Below are 12578 nucleotides of genomic sequence, written 5' to 3' on the forward strand. Positions count from 1 at the left end.
ACCTTTTCAACTTCGAATCCAAATTTCTTAGAAATAAATGCATTTTTCGCTGCCGGCCAAGTGGCAACAAAGCCATGACATGCCGAACTATCGGATTTTGCTATAAAAAATATATTAATAGTGCTCTCCTCAGTGTCCCTTTAAGGTGTTAAGCTTCGCCTCTGAGAGCGGAACGCGACAGCGTCTTGCAACGCTGCCAGGGAGTCCATTGAACGCCATCGCCCGTTCGGTTGTACGCCTTGCTCGTCGGTAAATTGGTTTTTGAGGAAAGGAAATGTATCTGTCTCTCATATCTTGGTGGACACCTGAACCTCGCTGTAACGGGAAGGGAGGAAGATGGGAATGAACGAAGACACCGTATTTACTAGACGCGCCTTTGTTCATTCCAAACCGTCGAGCTGGCATGGCAGAGTGGTAGCGTGCTCGTCTCGCACTCCGGAGACCGAGGTTCGATTCCCGAGCTCGACCAATTTCCTACTTGGCTTTATTTATTTATATGGCCTGACTAGGAAAGTTAATTAGGGTGATTGGGTAATTAAGCAATTAACTCAGCTCAGTCCCACTTACTTGGAGCATCACTATACGATCGCTTCAATTAATTGCGTGGTTCTATAGCCAAAGTACAATTGGGCCCGTTTGAAATTCGCGCACTGTGACGTCACGACCGTTTCGACCAATTGAAAAGCGTGACATTTCTGTCGACAACTCCTGCTTACAACGATGAGGCATTAAAGGCTTCCGCCTTAACAATAAATTTTTGAAACGAAACCACAATTCAGTTAGCAATAAACCCAAATATTACTTTCAAACTGCGTTCCTTTCATACTATGTTCAGTATTGAACAAATTAAATCTTTCAACTACTTACGGCATGGATTGCTTTCTTTAGCCTTCAACGATCCAAGCACACGCATGAACCGACTCACTAGATATTTACGCGATCATGTGACGTGAGCGTGCAAGGAGAACGACACTAGGTGTGAAGCTGAAGAAAGCCATGACTACCGTATTTACTCGAGTAATGAGCCCACTTGTATAATGAACTCACCCACCAACTTTTGTCATTGAAAAATAACATTTTTATTTTTAACCTCCCATAAAAAAAAAACACACCTCAACTTCAGGGCCAGTGTTCAGCATGTTCGCGTTATCTCGCTGCAACTGACCAGCGCTGTAGACTAGGGTATTACAAAATCATCGGATCGAGCCAGGATACGCAAACACCTTTTGAAGCAAACATCAGCAACAAAAACATAGGGCAACTTGTCGACCATGCACTTTTTTGTTTATAATGGACGGATGGACAGACAGATATGAAAGTTCGACTATTTGATGAGCTTTGCTCCCAAATCGATGTCAACTTTTCAGGAAAAAAAAAATGGGTTCATTAAGCGAGTTTGTTAAATTTGTAGAATAAATACTTTACAAATTACGCCTCATGAACATGCACCCCAAACCTCTTAGTTGGATCGAATATTTTCTCATTAACCATTCACAGTTCCATGGCAGCTAATAATCTGGACTCTCATGTTTATTCTGGCGTTCCCCAAGCCCTTGGTCCTCTTTTTTTTCTAATTTATATCAACGATTTGCTGATGATTGTGTAGTTTTTCGGGAAATAACATGCAGCGATGACCTAACTATCCTTCAATCAGACCGGAATGCTACTTCTTCGCGGAGTAAAACATCGGTAATGGAACTTAACATCAACAAATGAAAATCCTTTCACGTATCCGGAGCTTGCAATAATACCCCCTCTTATTCTTTAGTAACAGTCTGTGCATTCGTACAAGTACCATGGTGTGCATGACACTTCAACTCTCACTTGGTGAAAGTTGAAGTTAAAGCTAGCATTGTATCAGTAGACACAGCTAACTGCTTTGATAACAATAGCCCCATTCCGTATTTTTTCTTTGTTGTGTTTCCTTTTATGCCTGTAACCAAATCCCTTTCAAATGCCTATGACCCTGGGGGTACAAAAAATAAACAAATAAAAATGTCCCATAAGGAGGGGGTATCACTGTCTTGAGCAGTTGTGTGCATTCAATGCTGCTTGTACTCACCAGAACAAGAAGGAGTGTTGTAATTGATGCTAACTGAATTAGTCATCATTATCAGCCAGATTACGTCCATGGTAGGACAAAAATCTCAATTCCCTCCAATAACTCCTGTCCAGCACCAGCTGTGGCCGCACCTACCACAGTAACCTTTCTGATCTTACCTCTCCAACCAACTTGCAGCGGTTCCCAGCCACATTTTCCTTCCCTTGGAATCTACTCTGTTACCCCAACAAGCCGCGGTTTCTGACCTAGTCATTTTTTCCTCTTGATTTCTGTCAGGATATCAGAAACTTGAGATTATTCTTTCACCCATACTGCTCTCTTTCTGTCCCTCAAGATTACTCCTATCATTTTCCTTTCAGAAATTTAGAACAGCATAGCATACTATGGTATGCAATGCTGGCCTAAATTTAACAATTCCAAGCTTTTTCGTCAGCCTTCACAAGTTTTTGCCCCATAGGTGACTACTGGCAGAATGCAAACTGTAACGCAGCTTTCTCTTGAAGGACACTGGCAACCTGTTCACTCACACGATGACCGACGGACTGGATCACGCCACCCACTCGCACAGTCTAAACCTGTCAGCGGCAGCAGCTGTTCCGTCCAGGGGGGAACGCTAATGCTATTGCGTATACTCTGCTGCATCAATCGCACTGATCATCTATAACTTTTTAAAATTTATTCATTCAGTGAATCGCTAGAGGCTCTCTTCTAAGGACATTGCAAGGGTGGGAGGCAGTGACATTCACAGCAACATGGGATATTAACAATAACCTCATAAACAAAATTCCTCCAAAAAGAGGAATGTATGGAAAATATAAGTTTGGACGACAATGTGCCATTGATGACGCCTAAAAATTGCTCGCTCAAGCAAGAACCCCCTTATATTAGGCAACCAAGGATTTCATTTTTTGTCCTGCTAACAGTTTTCGTTTTCTGCGTGCATATATCCGAAAAAAAAAAAAGAAGAAAAAGCCTCCTCAGTCTCTCTTGCAAGCCTGACATGTTGCTGCTTCATACCTGTCAAGACACAGCCCCAAATCCAAACATCACTCCTAGAAGCGTTGACAACACAACTGCCACTGTGTAGGGCAAGCACTTTCTAAATGTTTAGAAGCACAACATAAAAAAAAGTAAGTGCCCCAATACTGGTTTGTTCAGTATTTGCTTATACAGTAAAAGCTCTTTAATTCGAACTGCTGGCTCGGTCCCGGTCAACACCTAATCAAGTCCATGGCGTCGTACGCTCATCGATTCGAACGCTATGGGTCTAACACCGGTTAATTCGAACGGGCTCCCGAAGAAAGGCCGTGCCCACATATGACCGACGCGGCAAGAGATCGAAATAGCCCTACTCAAAACCTAAATTCTATGCTGCAGAGCCGCTAGCGGACCGCGCACCTCTGACAATGGCGCGTAATGGCAGATGTGATGATGACTGCTTAGTTTCAGTTTCACATTTATGATCTTCGCACCAGCCCCCACTGACTGCGGCTCGACCAGCCAGCTTCAGCCAGCCAGCATCAGCCAGCCAACAGACCTTTCGGACATTGATTGGTACGTCTCTGATGTTTTCGTCCAACCCCCTTGTTTTCTTCGTCCCGCTTCGCTTCAGCACCACTGAGCGTTACCTTCGCTTCCGTCCACGTGGTTTCGTTCTTCCAGTCCACCAAAACTGCACGCTCAACACGTCCTGATCGCAGTGCATGCGGTGAATCCTCACATGCAATGATGCCACTTGTGAGGGGTGTGATGCATTAGCAGTGGAGCTTCACCACGTCTCACCATGAAAGATGCCGTGGAGGCCTTTATGATTTTAGGGCAATTCTGCTTTGACGCTCCCAACTGTATGCCCACAATAAAGCATTGATGGAAACGCGAGAAATAGTGACTGCTGCGGCGTTCTTATCTCAAAAGCAGGCACCCTTTGCAGAGTCTTTCCTATCACTATGTGATTCACTTCTCTTTTTTTTCTTTTTGTTGCTCCAGTGTGTGTGCGTCGGCCATAACGTTTCGCAAAATGTTAGATGCTGTGTTTAGTAACTTTCGAAGGCGGGATTTTTCTTGATTTTTTTTTTTGCGGGGTTTGCTACATGTGCATTTTTCAAATACCAGTTCCTAGCCTTTTTTTTTCCTTTCTCTTATTAACTTGTACCTGCCTTCTTAACTTGTTTACTTCTTTTTCAGCCATTTGTATCCTGTGTTGTAATTTGTTGTTTTCTTTAATGAATCCCCCTTTATGTAATGCCCGCATTGGGCCTTTAGGGTATTGAAATAAAAAAAAAATAATAATTTACCGCGATGCAAGCAGTTGACAGTTTTTTCAGGGTCATTTGATAATTCAAACTTTTGGATAATTCAAGCATTTCTTCTGGTCCTCTAAAGTTCGAATGAAGGAGCTTTTACTGTAGTTGCCTGGCTTTACATATGTCATAAAATGTTGAACTTCTTGTTTTCAAGCACTTGTAAAAATGTGCCTCAACACTATATACCATTTTCGCAGCGAGGAGGAAATCCTCCTCTCTGATATGCGCAGGTAGATGGCGGGCCAAGGCATGGTACGCAGAATACATATGTGCTACGTAGCTTTTTGCATGACAAAGTAGTCGGAAAGCATTTTGTATTTCAATATTGCCATGAATCGAGACTCAAGGCCATCAGGCTAGCCCTACATTTCTGTTGGCTGCAGTAACAACTACCGGAAGCGTAAAAAAAATAGCCATGTGAACTGCATAGACAGTAGTGCCACATGTATGGGTGCAGCTGTTTTATATGCACCTCTTTCCACCGGATGAAGAGAAGCAGACTCTCTGGATTGCAAGCAACAACAGAAGGGATTTGGTCCCATCAGCCACGTCTCGTGTGTGCTCTGAACACTCTGTTGGCGGAGAATGGATGGTCACAAATCCAGTACCCATGCTTAAGCAGGGCTATGAGCGGAAAATACTTGTGCATGTGGCCACGGTGTAAGAAATGTTTCAGGTGTAGTAATAGCGCCTTCGCGGCCGCGGAAATCTTTTACCAACTTCGACGCTTCACCGTGAGATGGCGCTACTGTACAGGAGGCTTTCCAATGTGCGCCGTGACGCGTGCCACGGTGTAAGAAATATTGACGCGTGCTATCAACAATTCTAGCGTTGTCGGTGATGCGTCACCTGTGCGAAATGAACTTATTTTATTTTAATGATACTTTTCAGCGAGGCTGGTCAGCTAGACTTCCAGGTTATGACCTGATGTTACTTTAAAGATGCGATGGCATCTGAAACTGCGATAATTTTTGGTGTGTGGTCTGCTTTTCCTCAGGCAACGAATGCCTAACATGGCCTGTTACTGTGTAGATAAAAAAGCCCAATCAAGCTGCAACAATTATATCACAGCTAGCCATGTCTACCAACATCCGCTATTTCGATCGCCACTTTTGCTTTCCTTGTGTGTGTGTAGAACAGCTAGACACTGATGTACATAGCTTGGTAACAGGTCATCATTCTTACAGAATTTAGAACCAGAGGTATTGGATGTAATACTGCCGCCCACAAAAGTACTGACAAGTAGCATGTGTGTATATTTTTTCTATAGCGCACAAACGGCTTTTCACTACAGGTAGGTGTTTGTAGAGCTCGGGTTAAAAAGAGGGAAGCAGCTGCAAGAATTTAAAAGGCATATAGAACGCACTTCAATTTATTCTCTGAAAACACAAGCAATGAAACGCACCAATTCATTACGCAGTTATGACAACAAACAGGCCCTGCGGGCGGTACTTCACTCTGTGACAATGCAACGAAAAGAGAATACTTCAAAATTTCAATGAGGATAAAACAGTTTTAAACTAGCTTCGATAGCTTGCGCAGCTTTCGTGTTTTGTTTTCAGCATTATTTTTCAGCTGCTTGCAATACTGACGCATGCGTAGTGCTACGTAATAATGCACGACTTGTGCCATTATGTCGACTTTATGCTCACTGCATGGAAATTACATCTTATGATTGTCTAGAATGTAGTAGACAGTTATGTCGTAGACATTCTTATCAGAAGCATGTTTCTGAAACTGTTTCTCTATTTCATTTAAGAGAGAAAATATGGCAACATTTGCATGTAGCAGCCCGCCTCGTGTTTTCTGCAAAGCTAAGGCTGCTTCAGGCCTGGTCACGTTTGCAGAAGCCGTTAGCCCAGTTTTGCACGCTGAGCAATCGGTGCATTTCAGCAGTTTCCTGTATAGAAACCCGGTCACATAATAAATTATACAATCGGTTACACTACCTGAGTCGGGTTCGTTGTGAATAAAGTCCTCACATTCATTCTCTTTCTACAAGACCATCAAGTTTGGGCTTCAGCTCATTGATACGTGGCTCGTAAGGTTCTTTGAAGGCTAGAATCATGCCGGACAGGCTTATCAGACGCGAGTCTTCATTGTCATGTACCGTCTTTGTGAAAAGTAACTAGGCTTCATGGTTTGCTTCTAGCTTGTATAGTTGAGCCCTTGTGGCTTTCCTAAAGACCAAAAGTTGTTGGAAGGTAAGAAGACCCCCAGTCCTTCTCTTTAACTGCCATTTGAGCTTCAGGGAAGCTGTAAGGGTTCCACTGTACGAGCTAGAAGCAAACCATGCAGCCTGGTTAATTTTGACAAAGACAGTACCTGGCAGTTACCATACCTTGGAGGTTTCAACAAGCTGTACACAGAAAGCATACTGTACCGCTGCAAGAAAGTTGATAGACACGGGTGCTCATTTTGCCCAACTGCTTGGCGGATAATACCAAATAATTTTTCAAGCACATCTTGGTTAAACTTCGCAGTTAAAACATACTTGAAATTGCATTTCTCCAACAGGCACTTGGAAAGTTGCATGCTTGAGAGAATAGTCACTCTTAAGCCCTCGGCAGTTGAGTTTTACAGAAAATCTCTGTGGTCAATACGTCCTGCCTTCACTTTTTTTTTCCATTCATTGAGTCAATTCAGAAAAGATTCCAGAACAACAAAATCTTGACTGTGCAGTTTTAACCCTTCCTTTGGATGTTTCCGATTCAATGCATCGAACAAATTGTTCATTTTCACAATAAAATCAACAGTGCCTTTGAAATTATCTAGACCTGGCGTACCTCTTTTGGAACAGAACTCTAGCCCATTGGCAACACTGAGGCTGAACAGCTGTGTTGCCAGTTTCACCCGCATCTTTTCAGTATTTGTTGGGTTTAGATGTGAGTATGAGAGTTTAGGACAAACCCTCAATTTGCCTTCATGCTTAGTGTCTGCAACGTATAGCTTGTCATAGTGTGACCAGAAAACACGGGTACTGTTAACACAAAGCACTTTTTCCCCATTTGTATAGCCTTCAAAGAGACGACTTGACTACACGCATGAAGAAGATAATCCTTGGCAACCAAAACACCACCCCACAAGTGAAATCATCACGAACAAAGCAAGACACAAATGTGAAAAGGAAGCGCAAAAGCAGCAGGCTACGAGCACAGCGTAAGGTGCCAAGCCCCCTCGGCCCTAATGCCATCTGGTGGCGTGGGAGGGAAATGGGTACTGATTTTCCTCTCTGGCCACCGTGTGGACGGCGCGGTGAGCTGTAGCACCTGAAATATTTCTTACACCGTGCATGTGGCTATGCGAAACAGAGTGATTTTCTGGAAATCTCGAATCCATATTAAGCTCGCTGGAAAATAGGCATGCAAGAAGGCAACTTTCGCTCAGGCCAAAATTGGCAAGAGACACGCACTTATGTCTCGACGTCTATACGTTTTGTGCATGCCTCCGCATCGTGTTCTTCATAACGTTTTCCATGAAAGATTTCAGTGCATCCTTTTGTCACTTTAAAATTGTGCCGCCATATTCAGTTCACATAAATATTGGCCTAGAGCTCATTGCCCACCATTGCTGCTTGTTTGTTTCAAAGAACAGAGTTGTATTCTATACTTTAAGCCCAGATCTAGAGTACCATGACTGCTTGTGCCTTATTTTCCGCTATGCCATTATTCGGCACGACTGTTTACTTGTGGCTGCAAGATTTATATCCGGAGAATGATGCCACAGGTGAGATGTAACTTGTCACTTATCCGTGTTGGCATTCACGAAACAAACTCATCGCCGTAGCAACTCCTATAGCAAACTAAGTGTATGACCACTCAGCCCGCTCGACAAATATGTATGACTGACGTCGCACTTATAACAATCATCAAGAAACGACTAAGTCTGCTAGTTTTCAACAGTCCTAGAACTTAATCATCATCACCAACCTGACTACGCCCATGGCAGGACAAAGGCCTCTCCCATATCCATCTAATCAACCCTGTCCTGTCTCAGCTGTGACAACCTTATTGCTGAAAACTTCCTAATCTCACCCGCCCACTTGACCCTATAACGCCCCTTTACCTTCCCTCTCTTGGAATCCATTCAGTTACCTTAAGGGACCATCAGTTATCGCCCATTCGCACTACATGCCTTGCCCACACCCATTTCTTTCTGACTTCTAGTATATGTCATTAACTCATATTTGTTCCTTTACCCACTCTGTTCCCAATCAGTCTCTTAGGAATACACCTATCATTTTCTTTTCCGTAGCTTAGCTCAATTTTAGTTCAACCCTTTCAGAACTCTTTTTGTTAGCCTCCATATTTCTGCCCCATAAGTTACTGCCGCTAAGATACAGCTGTTATATACTTTCTCCTCTTGAGCCTTGAGGGATACTCCTAAACTGCCATTCATAATCTGAGAGTACCTGCCAAATGCACTCCACCCCATTCTTATTCTCCTATCTATTTCACTCTCGTAGTCCGGATGAGCGGTCACTATTTGCCATAAGTAGATGTACTCCCTCACCACTTCCAAGCTTCGCTGCTTATTGTTACCTTGGCGGCGCTCATCTACTGAACCAAAGCACCCGGATTCGAACCTAACTGCCGCGGCCGCGTTTCGACGGAGGCGAAACGCAAAAGGCGCCCATGTGCTGTGCGATGTCAGTGCACATTAAAAATCCCCCCCCAGGTGGTAGAAATTATTGCGCAGACCCCCACTACAGCACATCTTTCTTCTTTTATTCCTTCCTTTATCTCTTCCCTCACAGTGCGGTTCAGACGTCCACTGAGATAAGCGAGACACTTACTGTGGCACTTCTTTTCCTCAAAACCAATTTTAATTTTTTTCATTTTCTACCCAACTCAGTCTGATATCATGGTAAGTAGCTTTGCTATTGCTCTGCATCGCTTACTTAACTGCCATTGCAACCACTGGTACACCACCGCTACTTTTCACCACATGGATTACATGCAACTCGCAGCTTCCTTGATAAAACAGTCTGTACTCTCTTCTATATTTCCCCAACATCAAACGGTATTCAAACAGGACAGAAATTGTCAGTTCGTAAAAACTACCCAGTTACCGACTATGAAAAATGAAACAAATGAACACAGGTACAGACAAAGCCGGCAGAATTCCCTGATTCTTACATCACACTCTTCTATGCCTCGCGCTTGCAGTTTTCAGTTCTTAGCATTATATGCTAACCACAACTGCTAAGACTGCAAGCAGTAGTATTGTAAAGTATGTGGCACTCCTGCTCTGCCGAAAAATGTAAGACTTACCTTGAGGGGGAAGAATATGGGAAACCAGCTGAACATGTCAGGTGAATGAGTATCTGGGCAAATACCTGGAAGGGTAGGAAAGAACAAGCCTCAATTTTAGGGATGTGCGAATAGTGTTTTTTAGATTCAAAGTGAATTTGAAGCGAATACCAATTTTCTCTGAATAATTTTGAAGCAATTATTTTTAATACTTCTGGCACACAAAAAAAAAAGTGGCAGTGTTTTGACCTAGCTAAAGTGAGTAGACGTGAGAGAGCATGTGTTCATTCTTCGCCTCTTTTTCTTCTTCTCCTCCCATTGGCTAGAGCTGGCTCAGAGGTGCATGAGCTTCCTCCTTTGGCTTCACCTTTGCGACGCTCCTCCGAACTAACCTGAGCTTCCCCGACAAGATAAGACGAGATGCTTGCTTGGGGTTGGTACATCTGGAGTAGTGCTTTCGCACGAAAAGGTTTCGCACAATAGGCACTTCCATAATAATGTATTTTTCAAACACGCAAAACCATTACATGAAAAAAAAAATGCATAGAAGCTTTGTCACACTCATTGAAGCTGTGTCGACTTTCTGCAAAAATGGTCATCGAAAATTGGGGGAGCCGACCTGCATGTGGTGCTGAAGTATCTGCAGGGTGCGAGACCTATATGTGGGGCCTCCGACTGCTGCTCTTGTGACTGCGTCGGTGCACGGCTGTTGGTGTGCACCGACGAAAAGAACGCTAAAGGGAAACAAAAAGCTACGCTAACTTGATAGCTCACCCTTTGAGAACTCAACAGGTGTACTTTGCAAACAAATAGATGGCTCTGTTACTAAGGAAATCATAAATTTAGTCTAATTTCTTTCCACACTTACTACCCACACTTGAGGCAAATCAAAGGTGCCCGACAGCAGAAAGGCAATCTAAAACAACACTGCAGTGGCAAAACAAACAAGAAGGCCCCGACACCAGCAACTACAGTGTGCTCTTCACAAGGACATTAAAATAAAGCTCTAGGTAAACAAGCTGGCTTACTCTTCACTGACACGAGCCCTTCAAAGCGCAAGATACTCCTGAGAAACACCTTGCTTCGAAAGCTGTATACAAAGGCATCCCACAGGCAGCAAAATGCACAGCCAGCAGGCCCTTGTACCTCGCCTTCGCATTACATGCCTCTCCGTTTCTTAACGTTAGACCTATCATTTTTCTTTCTATACCTCACTGCATTGTCTCCAACTTAAGCTGAACCCTTTTCGTTAGCCTCCACGTTTTCTGCTCCATAGGCGAGTACTGGTAAGACACAGCTATTATATACTTTTCTCTCGAGGAATATCGTATTGGTAAACTGCCATTCATGATCTGAGAGAACCTGCCAAATGTGCTCCAACCCAATGCTTATTCTTCTAGTTATTTCACTCTCGTGATCTGGATCTGTAGTCACTACCTGCCCTAAGTATTTTACCACTTCCAGAACCTCACACCAATTGTGAACTGCAGTTCCCTTCCAAGACTGCTGAACGTTCCTTTGGTTTTCTGCATATAAATTTTAGACCCACAATGCTGCTCTGCCTGTCTAACTCACTGATCATGTTTTGCAGTTCATCTCCCATGTGACTCAGCAAGACAAAGTCGTCAGCGAATCGCAGATTACTAAGGTATTCTCCATTAACTCTAATCTCAGACTGTTCCCTATCCAGGCCTCTGAATACCTTCTGTAAACAGGTGATGAATAGCATTGGAGAGATCATGTCTCCCTGCCTGACACTGGAATTTTATTGCAGATTTTATGGAGGACTATGGTATCTGTGCCCCCGCTATAGATATCTTCCAGTATTTTTACACAAGGCTCTTCGACAGCCCGATTCCACAATCCAGAGTTTTCCTTCCTCCATACTGCATGTCGTGTAGTCAAGAGAACCACATCAGCCTCTTCTGCACCATAAAACACGAGCTGAGTCTTTATTTGCTGCATCAAAAAAATGTGCACTGTGGGAAAGCCAACTTAGTCTTTAAATGAACTTTTTTCATGTTCAATACCTTGAACCACAATGTTGACTCAGAAATTCTAATTTCACAATATAACCTTGCACCTTAAAGCCAATGCAGTGGGGGCTTAGGTCAGTGCATAGACGGCGGCAAAACCACCGCACCGAAACACAGTCCCTGGCCTGTCAGGATCAGCAGGCTCCCGCTCCGAGTGATCACAGTGTGGCTAGACTTATGCCCTTCTTCTTCTCACCAAAAACAAAAAGTTGGTAACTTAATTCTAGCTAATTAATCATCTTTTACTTACACTTTGTCACATACATGCTTGCCTGCCATGCATACCATGTCAAAAAACTGCACTAACATATCTTTCCCATTTTCCGGAAGAAAAAAAAAAAACACTACGTATCACAAAAGACAAAATACTTACTCAGAGTGACATCTTTGTACAGTACTGTGTCAAAGTAGCCTGCAAATCCATGCAAGATGTAGTTGTTATGGACTTTGAAGCGCAAAGACTTGTAGCGACTGTTGTCACGTGTCTTGTCTGGAAATAAATTAAACAGATTTCTAATCAGCTTTCTACTTCTCATCACAGCCTTAGCAGACATGCAAGGTTTTTCCATTCAAATACAGGGTGATTCAAAATTATTTAGTTATACCTTGCAATGCTCTAATGAGTGCAACACACTAAAAAAAATATGGTATGCCATGGCATGTGGCGTTCGTCCCAAAGCTGCACACAGACTATGAGAGACTGTGCAGTGGAGGGCTCCTGATGAAGTTTGGCCACCTGTGATTTTTTTTTAATGTGCACCGACACCAGACAGTACACGGGCATTCTTGCATTTTGCCTGCGTCGAATTGCTGTCGCTGTGGCCAGGCTTTCATCCTGCAACCTTGGCCTCGGCAACTCAACACCACAGCCACTAAGCCACCACGGCAGCTGGTAGCATAAATATTCCATTGTAAGAAACACTTC

The 12578-nt window shown here is 43.4% G+C and overlaps 1 protein-coding gene across 4 annotated transcripts in view; it reads right to left on the reverse strand.

The window, feature by feature from the left end:
• csul (protein arginine N-methyltransferase 5) overlaps positions 1 to 12578 on the reverse strand; it is a 91862-nt gene that overhangs the window by 7487 nt on the left and 71797 nt on the right. For all 4 annotated transcript variants that reach the window (XR_016290563.1, XM_089580550.1, XM_089580546.1 and 1 more), the window contains 2 exons: positions 12027 to 12143; positions 9639 to 9703 (listed from right to left, as the gene is read on the reverse strand). Coding sequence is in view for 3 of the 4 variants with exons in the window: in XM_089580550.1 (XP_089436676.1) it covers positions 9639 to 9703; positions 12027 to 12143 (182 nt within the window). In the remaining variant the exon portion in view is untranslated. The remainder of the gene's footprint in view (positions 1 to 9638; positions 9704 to 12026; positions 12144 to 12578) is intronic.

Source organism: Amblyomma mixtum, chromosome 3 (assembly GCF_055824585.1).
Source record: "Amblyomma mixtum isolate Tamu chromosome 3, ASM5582458v1, whole genome shotgun sequence".
In the NCBI taxonomy this organism is placed as follows: Eukaryota; Metazoa; Arthropoda; class Arachnida; order Ixodida; family Ixodidae; genus Amblyomma; species Amblyomma mixtum.